Source organism: Dermochelys coriacea, chromosome 18 (genome assembly GCF_009764565.3).
Source record: "Dermochelys coriacea isolate rDerCor1 chromosome 18, rDerCor1.pri.v4, whole genome shotgun sequence".
In the NCBI taxonomy this organism is placed as follows: Eukaryota; Metazoa; Chordata; order Testudines; family Dermochelyidae; genus Dermochelys; species Dermochelys coriacea.
This window is the reverse complement of record NC_050085.1, coordinates 16,671,818-16,693,816: the sequence shown is the minus strand read 5'-3', so window position 1 is coordinate 16,693,816 and position 21,999 is coordinate 16,671,818. Positions and strand designations below refer to the sequence as shown.

Below are 21,999 nucleotides of genomic sequence, written 5' to 3'. Positions count from 1 at the left end.
TCCAGAAATTAAATCTAAATTATGTGCAATACTTCAATATTTTAAAATCACCATGCCATTTAATGGATGTGTACGTGTCTTAAAAATGACTAGTCTAATGGCACCTTAAAGACTAACAGATTTATTTGGGCATAAGCTTTCGTGGGGAAAAAACCGCACTTCAGATGCATGTCTTAAATGCATTCCTAAACAGCATGTAATTTCCACTTTATAAATTTTCATTTCCAGAGCAAACCTTCTCCTACACACCTGCTTGTATGTTAAGTGCACCGCTCTGCTCAAATGGGATGCTCTGCCACATCAGCAGATTGAAATCTCCTATTACAATGCATTTGTTCTGCTTCTTAAGTTACCACGCAGACAGTTTACTTAAGCAGCCTTAATGGTAATATGACGGAGCAGTTGTAACAACTGTGATGTTGCTTGGGTAAATAATTTTTCATCACAGCCTAAGCACTAAGTGTGCAGAGACCATTAAAAGGGGGTTATCTTTCACCAATAGCAGGTATATTCTTCCTGGATTGCAACTCTGGCTTGTTTCAGTATAACTTATAGCTAGCAGTAAAGACCTCTTATTTAAAAGAGTCTAGCTCTTTGGTCACCAGTTTTCAAAATTGTTGCACACTTGATTTTTGGCAAGACCATGGAGCAGTTGTCCCCAAAGTTGATTCTGTTTCTTTTATGATATTGAAACAGATTTCAACTAGCATCTTTGTTAGACCTCCATTTGGAACTGATGATGGATTCTGTCTGGTTCTGGTTCAAATCCAGCCCAGATTGGTGGTGCCCCCTAAGTGATGAGAGTTTAGTTTAAGGCCACAGCAAAAAATTGGCAGTTTTAACAAGGACTGAATAGGGGAGAGGAGTGTATATACTACCCTTTTTCAGCTAAAGGTGACTTTCAAGTCAGCATTGGAGAAACTTGGGGCAATGTGAGGGAAGTTTACACTGCTCTTTCCTTTTGATATCCTTTCTCCAATAGTAAGTTAGCAATCTTCAGAGCTGCCACAGTAGTGTCACTAGTCACACTCAAGGCAGTACAATTGCTAGGCCTGACTTTTCCTTTGAGGACGTGTCTACCAAGCCTTTACAATTAGGTTGGGTCTGTTTGTAACAGATCTGTTAAAAAGGTAGCCCAGAACATTGCCTTTCTATTTGATGTTTCTCCATAACTGTAAGCAAAGCCACTTCCTAGACTACCTTCTCAGCTTTTTGTGACTGTCTAGGATCTTAAACACATCTGAGCAGTCTTAAGTCTGAGCATCTGAAGGCTTATCTGCAATCCATTTGAAGTGAGCATGGGTTATTTTTCTGTATATGTAATGCTTATATGATGTCTGGCACTTGGTAACATGAAGGAGCTTAGCTGTAGAACAGATTAATTTCCCTTAGGGTAGAGCTGCTAGTCTCCCTGCTACCAACAGGATTCCTCACCTGACTTCCCAAACTAAGCAGCTACCAATATATTCTCTAACTGTGCTTTGTGGGATCACAGCTTTTCATTTTCCTAAAGCATCTAGTAACTTGACGCTAGTACCTAACAATTTAAATCATAGAAAGTTCTTTTGGGAGAGTCCCTGTGTAGTGAATTTGATTTACATCTCTGATAATCTGAGCCTTCATAGTTTCAGTGATTTAATCCTGCTATTCTTGCCGCTAGAGGCATGAAATGTTGAGCTCAAGAAAACCAAGCCTGTTGGCATATGTGGGTACGGAAGAGCAAGTGAAGATGTCTGTTCTTTTTGATCAGTGGTTCAAATCACAACTGCATGTGGAGTAAAATATCAGTACTCTTAAAGATGCAGGATACTGAAATTCAGAGTGAACTGAACAAAATTCCTCTGGCAATAAACTTGCAAATGAGGGAGGTCTAGGTATAAATTATATGTTCCCCTAAAACATGTTGAGAATAAACTTCTGTGTAGCTTGTTTTGTGAGGCTCTGTGCAGGCAGATATGATTAGATGTCAGATTCGAAATAGGGTAAAATTTTCAAAAGGGCCTAAGATGCCTGTCTCATTTTCAGAAGTGGCTTAGATTGTTAAGAGCCTAAGTTATATTGACTTGAATGAGATTGAGGCTTCTAAGTCGCGTGGTGCTTTTGACATTTTTACCCATAACCTACACCTTGGGAAGGGAGGAATCCAGAAGAGAGGTAGGAGCAGGAAAAAGTCCCGAGTCAGCCACATTGTGTCTGTCCTGCTTCTGGTGTGAGGCCCCCAAGTGTGTGGCTAGGCATGTGTGGGGAGCAGATTTGGTGTGTGTGTGGTTTTTTTTTTTTTGTTTTTTTGTTTTTTTTTAGAATGAAAGGATGATTTATACCACAAGTGTAGGGGAAGTGGAGTGCTTGCTCTGTGCTTCAACGTGAATGTTCTGGCACAGTTTCCTTTATTCAGGGAGAGAGGCCTAGGAGTGCACAGGATCATAGACTTTTATAGCAGTGGATCATCATGCGGCATACTATATCTGGCAGTGTGAGTAGGAAGGGCCGTTATGGGAGTGGGAGGATATGTAATGCATTACCTGTTGCAAATGCATATGCAGTGCTCTCCCAACAGAAAACAAGTTGGCTCAGCAGTACTCCTGCTTCCCCCCCCCAAAAAAAGACCCAAAGAAAACATTCTATGTATGAAATTACTTCTGGCTTTGAAGCATTCTGCTTGGGTGATCTCTCCGTTAATGTATGCTACCAGCATGTGTGCAAGAAGTGTCTTCATGTCCCAGATAAAAGTGCTTAATCAGCTCTGAGAAATGTCTTTAAAAAGCAGCACTTTTTCAGAAATGATTTTCTACAGTGAATTTCTGAGATAAAGGGCAGGCAGCAAATGGCTGGGTGTGCTATAAATAGCATTATGCAAATGCCTGCAAAGGATCATCTAAACAGCCAAGGCTATGGCAAATTATGAACAAGTGGGGAAAAATGCTGTTAATCCTCTGATTAGGAATAAGGTTTGTTGAATACCTTATGGAGCAGCAGTACTCGAAGTATGTGCTTGCGAATGCTTTGGATGCTAACCTTTCCTGGGGGGAGGAGAGGGGAATGCAGCCGCACTGCAGAGCGGATGCTTTAGACTGGTCCAACACAAGGTGGTTGAAGATAAACCTATTGCTAAACCTCTTCTTTCTGAACTGGATATATCTTATTGCTGAAGCTAACTTGCTCTTGCAGCGTGTGGAACAAAAAAATCTTAGGATTGTTTACTGTTAGATGTGGACTGAAGCAAGGCAGTTTAGAAATAAGTTAGCTACTTTTTTGGGTAAAAAAAGGCAGAGGTAAGGAGGGATCCATATTTTCAAGTTGCAGTTTCTCAGCTGTTGCCCCTGGGTCCTGTGACAGAGAAAGAGGTTAGACTATTATGCATTGTTGCTGCCCAATGGAAGATTTGACAGTCTCCAGCAACATTACAAGCATGTTCACAGCGGGAGTAGACCCGTGCTAGCATTGAGAACTGATGTGAAATGGGCTTGCTCTGAAAAGCATGTTATAAAAGTACTGTAGGCAATGTAAGGAAGTGGTGTATAACAAGCTTCTCAAAACTGAATCCCTCTCCATGCTGGTCAGGAAGTTGCTAGAACCCAGCCAACACTAAGTATATTCAGATATGGTTGTTCTAGCACTAGGTCCTAAGACAGAACCTTATACTGTTCTGAAAATCTCTTCTTGAAATTCCCTTGATATGAGCCCAAATCATCCTTTGCAACCAGAGCTTTTTTGGGGGTTGGGGGGAGGAAGGAATATGGAATACGGAAAGGGATATCTCAGTTCATCTGAGTAGTGATGAGTAGGTGTTGAGCAGTTTCCATGGCTGCTCCTGTGGAGGAAAGTGTCAGCTGAAGCCAGCATAAATCTGCTCCTGGAATGATGCAGGTCTGTGCAGACTCTTAAAGCTGCCACATTCATGACAGGGCGCTGTTTGAAAAATTGGATAGGGAAGGGGGAGGAAATTAGCCCTTGCTTCCCGTATGGCATTTTCTAACCCATGCCAAGTTACTCCCGTGCATTTATTCCAATCAGTGGGGTGACTGTCCTAACTCATAGAATTTACTTCCAGAGTCCTTTCCACGATGGAGAACAGTCTTGGACAGCTGAAACCAGTTTGAGGGATTGTGGTTGTGCACAGAACCATGTGCTCTGGTGACACTAAACAGAGTTGGAAAAAGAAAATGCAACTGCTGTCTCGGAGAGAGAGGGGGTCAGCATCTGGGATAATTAGCCTACCCTAAAATTCTGCTATGCCCTCTTGCCTCCTTCCTTGTACTCAGGCTTTAACATTGCCAGTAATTTACCCAGATGTGGCCTTCCTCATCCCTCCAGGCTCCCCATCCTAAAAGAGAGCCTATCTTCTACTATTGTCCTCTCACCCTGCCTCTTCCCTCTGATGGCAAAACAGCCAAAAGATTATGTTCTGAGGAACAAAGTCTGCCACTTATCTGAAACCTTATGATGGGCTCCCTCTCTTCTCTGTTGCTTGATCCTCTGAGTTCATTCTCAACTCCCTTCCCACTGCTGCCAAGTTAGTGTGCCTCTGCGTGCTGCTCACTATTAGCTTGTCAGCATCCTGCAGTTTCCTTGCTAAGTGCTCCATGACTATCTGACTGGGGACCCCTCCCCATTACTGTAAATATCTTTTCCCACAGGTGGGCTCTAGGGCACTGAGTGCTAACAAGCGAGCCATGACGGAAGCCTTGGGGCCCAGCAAAATGCTGCTAGGCATGCTGAGAAAAGAAGCGGCCATGGGATTGGGTGGGAATTTTTCCCAGTACAGCTTGGCTTTCAAAAACACCCTTGTTTTGCCCACCCACTTTTAAGGTGATGTGCTGTGATGCTGCTCTTGCTGTGATTCCCAGGAATAAAACCTACTCAGACACATTAGCACCATTGCCACTGGCCAGGTGTGGGTAGAAACCAGCTTGCTCTAGGAGCACTAGCAGTGCTGTAGGCCGGTGAGCAATGCAGCTGAGCCCCACACACTGTTTTTCTGCTCCTTTCAACCTTGCAGTGAAAAGGGAAAATAGTCATGAAGCAATTGTCCTCTTTGTAAATGACCCATGCACTAAGTTCGCAGGCCAGTCTGTGCATAGTAAGGAAACAAATAATGCTGTCCAGTGGGAAATGCCTTTTTCTTAGCATATCCAGCTCATCTAACCTAATGCTGGGTGGTTCCCTGGAAGAGACGATTTTTGTCCCTGTCTGTGTTTATAAATGACTCCAGCCGTGGTGCTTCCACTACTTCCCTCAGGAGACTATTTCACAGTCTAATAGAGTTCGCTATTAGGAAGTGTTTCTCTGCTACCCAGCCTCAATTTTACCTTGCTCAGTTTCATCCCCTTACTCCTAGCTGCACCTCCACAGCCATGATTAGGAGATCTGAGGGTTGCATTTTACTTGATTGTGATCATTCTCTCAAATCCACACTTCCTCCAAGGCACTAATTTTAAAAGAATCAACATAGGTTAAAATGCCAAATGCAAAAGCAATTGAAAAGCTTTCTCAAGTAGGAGCAATCAAAATTGTGCACAGCTGCTCTCTGTTAATAGAAAAGAAGGCCAAAGGTTGTTTCAGCATGGACTAATCTTTTGTCCCTAGCATGGGTGTGTAGTACTAGGTGGGGCTTGGTACTTAGGACCTATCTACAGTAGGAGCACTGTACCGTTACAGGAATTCCAGTATACTATATCTGCAAAGTGCTCTTAGTTTGGGGGCAGCTATACTGGCAAAGCTGCACTTTGTACCAGTATGTCAGTAACTCCTAGCTTTTATGTAGCTCTTTTCATCAGTAGATCTCAGTGATCACATTTGTAAGGCCCTATCTTTCCCATTTCAGTCCTGAGAAGTGAAATAAACTATACCAAGAAAAGTGTAGTTTTACCAGTACAGTATAGCTGTGTCTACACTAGAGACTTCAGCTGGCACAGCTATGTTAGTTAGGGATCACACCTTTGCCCATGCCTGATCAACCATGCTATGGTGTCAGAAGCCTGTAGTGTAAACATAGGCTCAGTTGACGAAGGCAGCAGAAAGACCGCCCTGTCAAAGTTGAGAAAGGGTAGCGAAGTTAAAGGCAAGACCCACAGGACGAGGAAGAGAATGGTGAGACATGGTTCCTGGAGGTGGGTTACTGACCCTTTTAGAGAGGACTAATAATTAGAGCCTTTCACTTTTAGGTTGTCAATTTGAACCTTGCCCTGTTTCACCAACGAACAGAAGCTGTTACTGTTGTGGGTGGTTTGGAGACTCTGTGAAATATGATGTGTGGCCAAGGCATTTCAACGCAAACCACTACCATCATAATTGGCCCCCTTCTTAGTAGCCTGAGCAGAAAGGACATGGACTGAATGGGCCTCAAAGACTAAACTAAGCCAGAGGCTGTTCCTCCAGGGCAAGGTTGAGCTGCATTGGGAATCCAGCCTTGCTGCTGCCATTCAGGGGATAAATACTGGATTTCATTCTTCTTGTTATGAGCACTAAGCAACAAAATATTAAATTAAAGATTAAAAGCTACTGGCATCACAAGGAGCATCTTAATCTAACACCTATTCCCTGGAGTAAACTGAACAGGTCATCCTAAGGATGTCTGGGCAAACCAGATCGAGGTGGATTTGCATAATGAAAAGCTTTGCATTTTTCATGCTGAATTTATTCATCCAATGCAATAGAATAAAAATGACCTCAGTCAGGCTAGTATAGGGAGTATGTTGGTTTAGTTTGATCTTGAATGCTCTTGTTTTCCCCACATGAAAACATGTTCTTTGAAAACCTGTTTTGTTGCCATTCCACCTGGTGCTGTGGCTTCCTTAAGTGAAGTTGAGCCTGGCTAGTGCTTAGATGAGATCTCCGAGGAAATCCCACATGCTGCTGGTTCTGGTGATGCAATGGGTAGGAGCTCTTTCTGCTGACCCCATGTGGGATCAGCTCCCCAGGATAATATCAGGCACTGTGCTATATTTCAGATGTGATTTAAAACTTTGTGGTTTTATGGCCTTTAGCACAAAGATAAGTGGTATCACCTCTGATGTCCGTGCTAAATTCAAATGTCAGAAATTGCATTCTGCCTACCTAAGTTTTCCACCTACAGTTTCAAACTAGATATGGTGATTATCATAGAAATGTAGGGCAGGAAGGGACTTCCACAAGTCCTCTTGGTACAAGCCCCCTGTGCTGAGGAAGGACCAAGTAAACCTAGAACATCCCTGACAGGTGTTTATCCAACCTGTTCTTTAAACCCACCAGTGATGGGGATTCCACAACCTCCCTTAAAGCCTATTCCAGAACTTACACTACCCTTGTAGTTAGAAAGTTTTTCCTAATATCTAACCTAAATCTTAACTTACTGTCACAAACTGTTGTGTGGTGCTACTGTGCACTACTGAACTGCTCCTGGCTGTAGTTCAGTGCAGGGTGCCACAATTCCTTTGTGTAGTTCAGTAAACGCTTCTGTGAGACACCAGAAAAACGTAAGAAGTGTTATGTATTGTATGATGTTTGGGAGTAAGAGAACCAAAGGTTATTTGAGTTGAAATGTAGAATCGTAGGACTGGAAGGGATCTTGAGAGGTCAATCTAGTCCAGTCGCCTGCATTGGTCCTACTTAAATCATTAAACGTACTTCAAGGGTCACAAGTTAGTTTAGGCCTAAAATTTAGGTTTTTATTTTAAAAATACTACAAAAACTAAGATCAGTTAAAGGATTCCCATACTTTGTGATACAACTATATTTTGTTTAGTTGTAAACATTCCCCTGCATTGATTGCAATCCAAACTTCATAGCATTGCTAGCATATGATCCAGAAAAGTAAAGTGACTAATCTGATTTTCATTGCCCAAGTGGAGAGGAATATAAAAATCAAAAACTGGCATTAATGATAAGTAACCTTGATATTTTAACTTTATTTTCAGTGTTGTGTAAGGCATTGACACCGAAAAACTTTTCAAATGTGTTTAACCCCAAAGTATCCCCTTTTTGTGTGTTAAGACGCTCTATCTAATGCTCAGAACCTGAGTTACATTACACAATACAATGAGCTCTATAGACACAGTCTGAACTACATAAATTTTATGTTTAAAAACATGCAGTTTCCATGCAAACTGAAGTGGATCTAGCCATATTCTTGCAATAGTAAATTGCAACAGGCTGCAGTGTGGGACTTTTAATCCTGATTCTTTTTCAGTCTTATTCCCTGGAGAATAAGGAAGGCTCTTAAACTACTGGAAAGCTAGATCAGTGGGCTTTTTTTTTTAAGGCCACCTGGAGGAAATGTTTGGTTTTCATTTCTGCAAATACGACACATACACAATACAGAATTGACGTTGTAAATAGTAGCCAGTTAGAAAGCTAAGATGGTACCATGGAAAAATGAGACCTGTAAATGCCATTCCAAACAGCTATAATTGGCTTGTCTGCATAGCAAAAACAGAACATTTGGTTTCTACAAGGAAAAATTACGGTATCTGTATCGGTATGTTGACTACTGTATCCAGAGCATGAGTCATTCGCATGTCAGATTTTTATTCGAAGATTTAAAAGCCCTAGGTGCCGGGGATAGCTATGAAAATGTTTTCACCAAAAGTGTGTCCACTTCTTTAGTAAATGCAAAGTTAAAAGCTGGATATAATTTACCAAATTTTTAATATAATCCCCACTATGTTTTAGATAATGACAAACTTTCATCTTAAATCAGTTGTGAATTTCATGTTTAAAAGGCTCATTTTGTAGGTGTATAAAATGGAACATTTGAAATACTTGGGTGGATTGAAGCTTAACTTGATAATATGTACAGAATGTTAACTAAAATATGCCAGTAGTTGTACTCGTGCAGTATTTGCATAGTGCCTTTTGTGGGCCTGAGAAGGCTTCCTGGAATTAAACCGTGCACTATATTAAACCATATATCCAAACTCTGCTTAAATGCAGCCCATTGTGAGCATTATCATGGAACCAACAGTGCTACACAGTATGGGCAAGAAATTAAAATTAGGGTTGTCAAGTGATTAAAAAAATTCATCAGGTGATATAGAATACTTAAGTATTTTGGATGTTTTCTACATTTTCAAATATATTGATTTCAATTATAACACAATACAAAGTGTACAGTGCTCACTTTATTTTTTATTACAGATATTTGCACTGTAAACAAATTGTATTTTTCAATTCACCTAATACAAGTACTGTAGTGCAATCTCTTTATCATGAAAGTTGAACTTACAAATGTAGAATTATGTTAAAAAAAAAAAAGGCATTCAAAAATGCAAAACTTTAGAGCCTACAAGGCCACTCAGTCCTATTTCTTGTTCAGCCAATGGCTTAGACAAACAAGTTTGTTTACATTTGCGGGAGATAATACTGTCCACTTCTTGTTCACAATGTCACCTGAAAGTGAGAAGGTGTTCTTATGGCACTGTTGTAGCCTGCGTCGCAAGATATTTATGTGCCAGATGTGTTAAAGATTCATATGTCTCTTCATGTTTCAACCACCATTCCAGAGGACATGCATCCATGCCGATGATGGGTTCTGCTCTATAACAGTTCAAAGCAGTGTGGATCGGCTCATGTTCGTCATCTGAGTCAGATGCCACCAGCAGAAGGTTGATTTTCTCTCTTCGTGGTTTGGGTTCTGTAGATTCTGCATCAGAGTGTTGCTGTTTTAAGACTTCTGAAAGCATGCTCCACACCTCGTCCCTCTCAGATTTTTGGAAGGCACTTAGATTCTTAAATCTTGGGTGGAGTGCTGTAGCTATCTTTAGAAATCTCACATTTGGTACCTTCTTTGAGTTTTGTCAAATCTGCAGCAAAAGTGTTCTTAAAATGAACATGTGCTGAGTCATCATCCAAGACTAATATAACATGAAATATATGGCAGAATGTGGGTAAAATAGAACTGGAGACATACAATTCTCCAAGGAGTTCAGTGTCAAATGTAGTTAACGGCTTCTTTTTTTAATGAGCATCATCAGCATGGAAGCATGTCCTCTGGAATGGTGGTCGACACATGAAGGGGTATATGAATGTTTAGCATATCTGGCATGTAAATGCCTTACAACACCGGCTACAAAAGTCCAATGCTGAATGCCTGTTCCCGCTTTCAGGTGACACTGTAAATAAGAAGCGGTAAGTGTAAACAAACTTGTTTGTCTTAGCGGTTGGCTGAACGAGAAGTAGGACTGAGTGGACTGGTAGGCTCTAAAGTTTTGCGTTTTTGTTTTTGAGTGCAGTTATATAACACACAAAATCTATATTTGTAAGTTGCACTTTCATGATAGGGATTGCGCTTGTATGAGGTGAATTGAAAAATACTGTTTTATATCATTTTTACAGTGCAAATATTTGTAATAAAAAATGAGCAGTGTACACTTTGTAGTCGTAACTCAATATATTTGAAAATGTAGAAAAAATATGTAATTTCAATTGGTATTCTATTTAACAGTGCAATTAAAACTGATTTTTTTAATTACGATTAATTTTTTGAGTTAATTTCGTGAGTTAATTAATCAACAGCCCTAATTAAAATAGAATATCTGTCCAACTATGACGATGGCTTCCTGGAAAGGGCTAGCAGAGTGAAGTACCCATGGCGTGTATTGCCCTTACCTCTTCATGCTGTGTGCCATAAACACATGATTGTCTAGCTGTGTTTGAAATTTAAATGCATCAGATACTACTGCTGTTTATTTTAAAGTATAGTTGGCCTAGGAAGATGATCTGTGCATTGTTGTCTGTGTGCCAGTTCTAATTGATTAGAGTTCTATGGCTCAGATGCTATTGAAATCTCTATGAAGAAACCGATTATGCTAAACCCAGTTGGACAAAGAGTGAATAGTACATAATTAATGGAAAACTCAGGGTATCAGGTTGCATGGTTGTTAGTGATCTATTCCTCCTTCCCTCACTTAACTCCCATCCCCCGGAATGACTGTACAAGCCCAGTTTTATTTCCTGTTCCTCCCCTTTCATTGTCCTCATCCCTTCCTTAATTATTTACTCAGAATTATTTTTTTTCCCCTTATTTATATATTGGCAGTGCCTCAAAGCTCTAGTCATGGACCTGGACCCCATGTGTGAGGAGTACCAACACAGAACAAAAGAAGACAGTCCCTCCCCCTAAAGAGCTTACAATCGAAGTAGTGACCCAACAAAGTTACCCATGTCTGAGCTATGCCATTGTTCAGGCCAAGGGCTGTTCCTATTGAGGGTGAAACCATTTTCTTTGTGCATTAAGGGCCTAAATTTTCAACAACTATTAGTTATTTTAGGTGCCCAACTTGACACCTTAAAGGGACTTGATACTCCAAGGGTGGATGCTAGGCTGTCTGAAAATCAGACCTCTAAGATGTCTGAAGTTAGTCATGCAAAATCACTGGTCACTTGAAAATGTAGGCCCTAGAATTCATAGAATTTTATAAAGTAAACATCCAAGGGCATTTGAAGGAAAGGAACTTTTTTGGCTATATCCTACTGCTACATCTATTCTATACTTAAATTGTGTATGTAAAATGCTCAGTTAACCATAGAATGTCTGAGACCATGAGCAGACAAAATAGGTGGGTGGAGTCTAAATGCAAAGTCCGTTGCACCTGGAAATGGATATGAAGAATGTCCTATGTTTAGGAATGGTCATATTTTAAGAAGGGGAACTGTGAAGGTCTTTACATCTAAACCATACAAACAGCCAGTATTTTACTGTCCTCTCTGTATTGGAGGTTTTTGTCCCACATCCATCAATATGGAATTTGACCACCCTGCACAACAACAATTGTGGTAGAACTACAGTGTCCTTCCAGCTATGTTTCATGCAGGAGCCTCTCTGTGTTTTGATATAACTAGTGAGTCATTTTCCCCATTTTGTTTATAATCGGGGAAAACAAGCCCAAAATAAAATGGAACAATTGATTTAGGACAACTTTTCCTGGCCTATTTTATATTGAGTTTGAAATGGACTTTCTTCTTTACTGTTACAAGCATTGTTACAAAAATTGCCTGCTTATATATTAGTAGTTCTTGCCATGGTCTGGCTGAGGTAGCACAAGAAAGCATATTCTATGACACTGGCAAGAATTACCTCTCTCTTTTATAGTAACTTCCCTATTTTAATACTTGTGAAAGGTGCTGGGATGAAAGTCCTGGAGACGGAAGCCTTTATCCACAAAATGTACATTATGGCCATTAGCTTCCTCCCCCTTGGTTCACCCCAACAATGCGCTTCAGTCCTTCTCTGAATGGTCCACATCCATAGGTGAAAAAGGAGTTCATTTGCTGTTCTTGGTCTCTTGAAGACTGTTCACAATGGGTACAATGGTGAGCGCTGATAGATGTGGTTTTGTTTTTGTGTGGGTGTGGTTTTTTTTTTTTGCGGTGTGGCCACCTACACGTTGGAAACTTGACTGGAAGCTCTCATTCTTTCTCTGTTGGCCATCAGAGGGTGGTAACTTCTGGCAGCCTAATGATGTAGAGCTCCCTATCTCATTACTGAGTCATCTAGTTCCCCTGTAACTCTCTTTAAACTGACAGGATGTTAGTGTAATAACTTCATCCCTTTTCATTTGAAGGTAAGATTATACAGAGTTGGTTTAATTAATTAGGATTGTCTTCATGCTGGATTTAATAAATGCATAGCAAAGTTTAGTATTAATTAATGTAACTGACAGGACTGATAAAAGCATGTGCTAGGCTCATTTTGTGAACACATCTGCTAATGTACTTAAGTCCTGACTTACAGTACTCCTGCTTCTCTACTTCCTTGCCTTCCCCGATCAGAGATTTCCCGTGATGTCACATTGCAGGACAGTTTTGGGAGTTGGACTAATGTTTCAATGTTAAAGAGCAGTTTACTAGCTGTCTGTACTATTTAATATACAATATGTCTGTATATTTTCATAGAACTGGAAGGGACCTTGAGAGGTCATCTAGTCCAGTCCCCTGCACTCAAGGCAGGACTAAGTATTATCTGACAGGTGTTTGTCCAACCTGCTCTTAAAAATCCCCAGTGATGGAGATTCCACCACCTCCCTAGAAAATTTATTCCAGTGCTTAACCACCCTGACAGGAAATTTTTCCTAATGTCTAACCTAAACTGCCCTTGCTGCAAATTTTGTGTGACATTGCAGGATTTCTTTTAATAAACTCCCTTTTTGGGGTGCTTGCCCTTTCACAGTGCAGTAGTAGGTTAATGCATGAGGAAATATAATAGCATTGGTCACTAGCTTTGAGTTAGATCTTTCAAAAGCCATTTTTGCTGATTTCTGTGATCAAACCCTTTCACACTTCAACAGAGGGGCAGATTTTGATCTCAGTTACCCTGATGTAAATTTGGAGCAACTCCCCTTGAAGTTAATGGAGTTAATTACTTCTGATTCTCCCTGGTGTGAAGTGTGGAATCTCACCTCACTTTGCGATGTCCAGAACACATCTATTCTGTGGCAACTGAAAGTTCTCTAACAATCTAATTCTCTTGTCTCAGCAAACTTTGCACTCTTTTTTGACATTTAAAGTGTTTAAAATAAATCTGACACCATCAAGTGCAAGACTTTTCCCTAATCCTAACACCAAAAGAATGGGCTCTGTTCAGGCTAGCTACTTTCTGTGCTCCAAATCTCACTAGAATATCTGATGACCTGGCCAAGATCACAGCTTCACTGTCGCCTTGCTACAAAAGTAAAACTAGAGTTTTACATCATTGTGAGCTTGTATGGTGGTAATTACCCCCCCGCCCTTACTCGCAGTTTTCCTTTAATGCCACCTTGTCTTTGTTCCTGAGCTTCCTTTTCTCTTATTGTCCCCTTGTGGTTCCATATACGAAGTGTACGCCACTTAAAATCCTAATACCTGAAAATGGTAACAAGTTTAGAGTTGGGTTAGGTCTGGCCTATAGCTGTGAAGATGCATCTTTAATGTGGGGGGAGAGGATAGAAAACATCTGGATGCTGACACTGAGTCAGCTTCTGAGGGATCTCTTCCATTTAATGCAGCTTGACTTAGCATCGCTTCAAGGGTCTGAGTGCGAGGCTCACAGTGACTTCTGTCTGTGATGGTAATGTACATTTATTTCCTTAAAATCTCTGTATTTCCGTGTTCCAGAATTGTCAATGGTCAACTATACGGGAACCATACAGAAGAGTGTTATCCCACCCTCAGAGAAGTTTGCACTAACACAGTATTTTACATCTCAGATCATGCTGTTTACACGAAGAACAGAATATTACTCTTACTAGACGCTTTTGTAATCTTTGGGGAGAGAACCTAGCCTTTAGTACGATGGACTATGCTCTCACTTTTTCTTAAATTTTAACTTCTGAAATAGAATTTAGAATAACTACAGTTCTCAAAGGTGGTGAATAACTTTGTGGTATAAACATAAACAGAGAGCCTGGCTCAAACACATTCAAGCCATACGTTTTTTGTTTTTGTTTTAAAAACCAAATCCCCAAACCACTGTGTCTGTATCTTATTACATGATTCACTCTGTTTAAACATATTGGCATGTTTAGTACAATTTTTGAAATAGTTGCAAGTCATAAACTATAAATCTTTAAGCCTCTGGAAAATTGTAAATGGGGGAATTGGGAATAAGAAAAAGGACATGTGTCTAACTGGTTAGAAGCGCAAAGTCATACAAGAGAGATTATTGAAACTTGGATAAAGTGAACTTTTCAATTTTTAATTAAAAATTTTCAGGCTGAATAGCAGAAATACATCTTTTAGACAATTTATTGAATTAGGAAGCAAAAATATTTAGATAAACTTAGAGTTTAGATAAACGTTTTAGATGTTTGCATGAAGAGAATTCCAACTGAGAATGTGTAAAAAGCTTGGGTTCTGCTGCATTGTCTTTAAGTATCTACTCAATGGGCCTCATTCTCCTTACACTGGTTTAACATCCGCACAATTCCACTAACTGCAATGGAGTTACTCCAGATTTACATTCATTTAAGTGAGAGGCGAGTGGGGCTCATTAAGAAAGAAGAAAGACAATGCAGCAACAATAGGATGGGAGAACCCAGCAGCACAGGTTGGCCATTGGCAGTGCTTCATGCTAAACAAATGCAATATAGATCCAGTTCTGTAGAAGTTATTTTGGGTGGGTGTTTAGAGAAAGTGATTGCTTGATCCAGTTTTCTTAACCAAATCACCATGGTTTGGAAGCCCAAGACTGTTTTTAATATTTTAGTAGCTGACTAAACCTTATAATGATAGGACATTGCTGCACTCTTCAGACTTGGCTACAAAGAATCCCTGTTGATGTCTTAAATACTTAAGTTTTAATTCCTGTGCCAGTACTATATAGCAATATACCAAAGTGTCTTCTTACTATAGAACACACAGAATATCAGGGTTGGAAGGGACCTCAGGAGGTCATCTAGTCCAGACCCCTGATCAAAGCAGGACCAATCCCCAACTAAATCATCCCAGCCAGGGCTTTGTCAAGCCTGACCTTAAAAACCTCAAAGGAAGGAGACTCCACCACCTCCCTAGGTAACACATTCCAGTGCTTCACCACCCTCCTAGTGAAAAAGTTTTTCCTAATATCCAACCTAAACCTCCCGCACTGCAGCTTGAGACCATTACTCCTCCTTCTGTCATCTGCTACCACTGAGAACAGTCTAGATCCATCTTCTTTGGAACCCCTTTTCAGGTAGTTGAAAGCAGCTATCAAATTCCCCCCTCATTCTTCTCTTCTGCAGACTAAACAATCCCAGTTCCCTCAGCCTCTCCTCATAAGTCATGTGTTTCAGTCCCCTAATCATTTTTTGTTGCCCTCCCCTGGACACTTTCCAATTTTTCCATATCCTTCTTGTAGTGTGGGGCCCAAAACTGGACACTGTACTCCAGATGAGGCCTCACCAATGTTGAATAGAGGGGAACAATCACATCCCTCAATCTGCTGGCAATGCCTCTACTTATACAGCCCAAAATGCCGTTAGCCTTCTTGGCAACAAGGGCACAATCTTGACTCATATCCAGCTTCTTGTCCACTGTAACCCCTAGGTCCTTTTCTGCAGAACTGCTGCCTAGCCATTCGATCCCTAGTCTGTAGCAGTACATGGGATTCTTCTGTCTTAAGTGCAGGAGTCTGCACTTGTCCTTGTTGAACCTCATCAGATTTCTTTTGGCTCAATCCTCTAATTTGTCTAGGTCCCTCTGTATCCTATCCCTACTCTCCAGTGTATCTACCACTCCTCCCGGTTTAGTGTCATCTGCAAACTTGCTGAGGGTGCAGTCCACTCCATCCTCCAGATCATCAATTAAGATATTGAACTAAAGCGGCTACAGGATTGACCCTTGGGTCGCTCCACTTGACACCAGCTGCCAACTAGACATGGAGCCATTGGTCATTACCTGTTGAGCCTGGTGATCTAGTCACCTTTCTATCCACATCATGAATCAGACTCTAAGCCTTCTACTGTGCTGTGCGTAAGAATAGCTTCTTTAGTGTGGATGAAAGCATGACTGTGTTTGAGAGGAGTAAAAGGAGGTGCCAGCGTGATGTAACCTAAACATGTTCAGGCCGGTACTTGCCCTGGCTTCAGCATCGAGCTAGACTTTGAGGTGGCAATAGTCCGAGCTCAGTCGTCTGTTCAGTGAAGGTTTAAGATACATATTGCTATCTATAAGGAATGAAGTAAGATGCTCACTTTGCTGAGGACTTGCCTGTATGTATCTGCCAACTAATACTAATAGCACAGAGCTATTGTATATCTGTGTGTTTGAATTCTATGAGTTGGGAGGTTATGAATAAACTGATTAGAGGGGCAAACAGTGGGTGGGCTTATTCTTGTTTGGGACAACCCACCAGGTGGGAGGACAGAGTATAATCTTCTATGAGATGATCTCTTGAAAAACAAAACTTTAAACTAAGTTGAGCTTGTTTTACTGTTCATTGTGATCTTTTTGGCTTTGTGTGGAATGCGTGGTAGACAGCTGATGAGTTGAGTTCTTTAAATTTTACAAAGCCCTAAAGAGTTTTTCCATACCAAGAAATGAACACCATACATTTTTCGTAAAATTGAGAGACTGCTTATGTAAATAGCTTGTGACCTATTGATTAAAAATTAGTACATAGTGCTAAGGGTATAGGAGAAATTAGGTATGCATGCAGGCAACATTTTCTGCCTAGAGTCAAACACGTTTGAGCCTAATTCTAATCATGCTTTTCAGTTTCACCCTTGTGGGATTCCATTGGCTTCAGTGGAGTTACTGTGGCATGAGATCAGAATCAGGCCCATTATAAAAAGTGGGGGGATCAAGGATGTAAAATGAGCATAATACAATTGACAAGCAGTGGTTTGTCTAGGTTGAAAACATCCTGAAGAAATGCATATGCTCCTAGTGTTGACTTGCTGAACATCATAGTGGTGAGGTTCCTGCTGTAGCTGAGAGCCAGCATTGCTGTTCAAAAGTCAAAGGAAAAGTTCGTGTTGGCTATGCCAAAAAATGTCTGGAATGCATAGGGGAGGAGACAGTGGGAGTGGGACACTGGGCAGAAGAGGAAGGTCTGACTCAAATAACTCAAGATATCTGGTCAAGCATAGTGGAGACAGTGACAGAAGTGTCACACCATGAAGGCATATTGCAATTCACTCCAGCTTGTGATGAGGGAAAGAAAACAATCATGAGTACATAATGCAAACACTCACCATTACCACCTCCAGTTGTTGAACGTGTGATATGTTTTTTTTTTTTCAGGTGCAATGTGTATAATAAGAGCATATATGAAAATGGCATAAGTCTTAAAATACTTGTTTCTGGCCTTTTATTCTGTATGTAGGCAGATGGCCCCTGGGAGAAAGTAGCTCTAAATTGGCAGAAGAGGTAAACTTGACTGTGGGCTTTTTAGTAAATGTAATTCCCTGACTTAGTGTTCAGCAAAGAAAGCTAAAGGACAGATGCCAGAGACGTATTTTATCTTAGAAAGGAAACATACCCAAGAGAAACTGATATTGTGCCAGAGCATGTGATTAAGAGAGTATGTAGACAGTAAAATCCAGGACCAGATGGGATCCAACTCAGGATTCTGAAGGAAGCAGAAATTGGGGGTATACCTGATAGATTGGAGAGTAGAAGGAAAGCATATTTTTTAGGCACATCCGGGGAACTAACGTCCATTAAAACAGAAGCATGAACAACATGGACTCCCAAAAGGAAGAACGTGGCTAGTAAATCCAGTGGAGCTTCTCAAGGATGTAACCAAGAGTGACCTGGTGAAACTCTGGACCTAGTAAGTGCTATAGAACTATTTGAGTGGATAACTAATTGGCCATTGTAGACCAATTGGAATTCCACGTGGAAGCGTTTTTGGAGAAAGGGATAGTGCAAGGCTTGGGGGAGTGATTTTCATTAGTGATCTGGAAGAAGGAAACATTGGCTGAGGATATAAAAAGGGCAGTGCCAATCTTTCTTTTGCAGAGCAAAAGACGTTCAGAAGTCGGTTAAGCAAGTGGTCTGGACAATACACTGCAGAGAATGTAAACTGATAGTCAAAGACCAAAATAATAAAAATAGACTATCCACTCTATCTACAGCAGAACACTGAGTAGGCAGAGGAGCTGGGGTTTACTTTTGATGTAATTCAAAACTTTTGTTTTATTAAACATCAGAATTTGAAGTTGAGGAGGGCATAGGTGAGCATCTGTAGGTTAGAGGAAGTGACTTAATGCAGTTCCTTCAACACCGCTTGAGAATGGATTTGGGACAGTCTGAATAGATCTGGTTACCCAGGCAGCAGAGGGGAATTTTAGAACTCACAGGATAACGAGAATGAAAGATACAGGGATTTGAGTCCTAAATTATTTCAAAGAGTTAGAAACTAGGTCTGGGTTCTTTAGAAAAGAAGTTGGAGGAGATCTGGGAGGAGTATGAATCTGTAAAGAATGTAAAAATGGATAGCTCACTTCAGCGTTTGCAAGATTCAAGAGCAGAAAGGGTCTGGCTACTAAAGGGGAATTTCTTTACACAAAAATGACACATTTGTAAATGGTGCATCTTTACACCGGTAATAACCAGTGCAAACTTGCATTCTCCAAAGACTTGTTTGTAAGTATCACTGCTTCTTCTAAGGTGAGAGGAAAGATGTGCATTTGCTAATAGGTTTTCTTCTATCCACACATTTTTGGTGTTCCTTCCTAATCCACGACTGAAACTGCCTCCAGAAAGGGTTTTGCCTAAGGGCTTTAAGTTTGGTTCATTACCTTCTGAAAATACCTATTTTTAGAAATGGAGTGTCTGGAAATAAACAAGTGGTCTTTCACCAAGGTTTCAAATTATAGCAAGACTTTGTATGTTGAACAGGTTAAAAAAAAAATTTGAAAAAAATCCTAGAGGCCTGATTCTGCAGTGGTTTGACAAAAAGCGTAAATGAGCCACAGGTTAAAATGGCTCTGTATGCTGGCATATTTTACTGAAACCGAATGTTGCAGAAGCCTGGGAAGATAATGATGGTGTTGACAGCAGCATGTCCCATTCCTGTATGGAATTGGAATGCAGTGTGTGAATCCTGGCCCTGAGATTAGTCATACCACTGTAATAGATACTAAGCAGCAGATGAAATTCATCCATTTCATATGGAGACTGTATAAAGTTCCAATAAGCATAAATCAATGTCTTTCTCCAGCACGCCCAGGCCTGGTGATGTATTTTTAAGGCACTTTTCTCCTTTGGGTTTTTTAATTCCCTTAAGATCATTTACACAAACTCAGTTCTGAGTAGGTTCCACACATTTTTGCAACTAGCGTTGAGTATAATATGACTGGCTTGTAACATACAGGCCTTTACTGTGGGAAATATTGTGTGCAAATGGAAGACGTGCATTTTTATGTATATAAAACGGGTACATGTCGTTAATTGTTCAAGTATTGTGGCTACAGAACTTGCTCCATAAAAGACAGAAGTTTCTTAAAGCTTCTTCATTTTCAGAGCCTTCGAGGGTGATCTTTGCCTCTGTACTGACAGTAATAGTAAATTTCTGTGAAGGTGGCTGTGTATTCCCGAGACTGTGTGAATTTTCCTGATTGGGTTGTTTTACCAGCTTTTAGGAGATTGCTGTAGAATTCAGTTAAGTTCATTGACCTTTATATTTTCAAATAGGAGACAACTTTTATCTCTTCCTTGGATGGGTTTGTGGGTTTTTTGTTTTTTGGTGGTTTTTTTTTTTTTTTTTTTTTTTTTGGTCCTAATTATTAGCTTCTAAGCAAACAAAGGCAAATAAAGAGTAATGGAAACATTTACTTTACTGAAAATACAAAAATTTACTTTCCAAGTTACTTAACTCTAGAAACTTCAGATATACACAGAATGGGATTTTACACATGTTGGACAGAAATAAGCGAATCAAGCCACGACCAGAAAGATTCCAGAACTGCAAAGATGTGTTTGATCTGATTCTAAGTTGTGAAGAAAGAGTCTATGATCAAGTAGTAGAAGGTAAGGACCTTGGATGGTTAAACTAAGTTTACTTCAATTACTCTTTGGTCCCTCTCAAATTGGAAACATCTGTATCCAATCCATCTGGTGTCAGCTGGAAGATGCATCTAGGAAAAGACTAGCTGTCCCTGATCTGGGGTCAGATGTGTCACAAAGGTGATGGCAGGCTGGGAAAACGCCAACTATATCTGTAAAAGATGTTAGTGGGGTGTGCAGGTGCCTTCAAAGCAGCTTGGTGGGATTGGAGGAGCTATCCTGAAGGTCAAGTACATTTACAGACTAAGATTCCAAATGCTTCTGAGATCGGAATCCCAGCAGGCTGAATATGGAGCATCCTGTCTTTATGGAGAGAGCGTCGCCTTGCAGGAGAGAGATGCAAGACAACCCTCCTACCTATTTCCCTGAAAGCAGAAGTTGCCATTTGGAAATGAGTCCATACAAAAGTCTAGGTGTGTCATAGATACTAAGGTCAGTTGCCCCATCTCTACCTCAGTTCAGACCATGTTAAAAGTAACCAGGCTCTGGCATAAACATGGCGAACATTGGTTCAGTGTGTCCACACAGCAGTGTCTCACCAGCTATGTTGGCCTGTCCACATCTCCATAATACATAACTGTCTGGGCCTGTATGTTCTAGGAGAGCTGCCTAGATTTTCTGCAGATTACTGATTCAGCTGAAGACTGCCAGGGGCAGAGGGTTGTGGGTGCTCTTCTATCGGACCACTGCACCATATGATGTTCTCCCCCTTGCCCCCCCCCCCCATGCAAATCCTGGCAGTGGGAAGACTCCTAGACTTTAAGGCTGATCATCTAGTCTGCCCTCCTGCACATTGCAGGCCACAGAACTTCACCCAGCCACTCCTGGGATAGACTACTAACCTCCACCCAGCCTCCTGGGTAACCATTCAACATGCAATATTCCATGAATTGTGAGGAGTTGTCTTTAAATTCATAAAGCAGCCAATGAAATCCAGTATCTTATATGTTTAAATAAAAGTTTTTGCCTGCCTGCTTAGTCCCACATCAGCATGTTGCCAGCTCTCCAAAGCACTGTCTATTTCCTTTTGGGTTTCTGTCAGTTGTACTATTGCAGAGCTCTGGGGGCTTTAAGGGAGCTGGCTTGGACCCAGTTTGGCTTTTACGAGAGTAAGCGCCCTGAGATCTGAATGAATTGCCACTAAACTCAGCATGCGCTGCTCGCAGAGAACAGCCCTTGCTCTAGTATTTTAGAAGAGTGTTTTCTCTATATACGAGTCGATGGTGGCAGGCAACTGCTCATTCAGTTTCCACATTGTGCACCTCTTTCACAGTGTGACGAGACTCTTCATAATTGGCAAATGAACGAGGGTTTGAGTGCTGCTGCATAGCTCCTGCTATGACTGGATGATGAAACGTTAAATCGGAGCCTTTGGCTAACTTTGCCAAGCTGAGGTTGCAGGAGGAGGGTGGGAAGGAGAGCCTCTCGTTAATGCAGAGCACACGACTGGAAGCTTTATAGAGTAGCGAGGCACCACACTAATAGATATTCCACAGCCTTGCAGAATATGCTTCCCTGGGAAGTGTTAACTTTTTTGATCTATGAGTGAAACACATT

General features: G+C 40.9%; 1 protein-coding gene across 2 annotated transcripts in view; it reads left to right on the top strand.

Moving 5' to 3' along the window:
• SSU72 (SSU72 homolog, RNA polymerase II CTD phosphatase) overlaps positions 1 to 21,999 on the top strand; it is a 60,366-nt gene that overhangs the window by 35,342 nt on the left and 3,025 nt on the right. For both annotated transcript variants that reach the window (XM_038376714.2, XM_038376713.2), the window contains one exon: positions 20,267 to 20,406. In XM_038376714.2, coding sequence (XP_038232642.1) covers positions 20,267 to 20,406 — 140 coding nt within the window. The remainder of the gene's footprint in view (positions 1 to 20,266; positions 20,407 to 21,999) is intronic.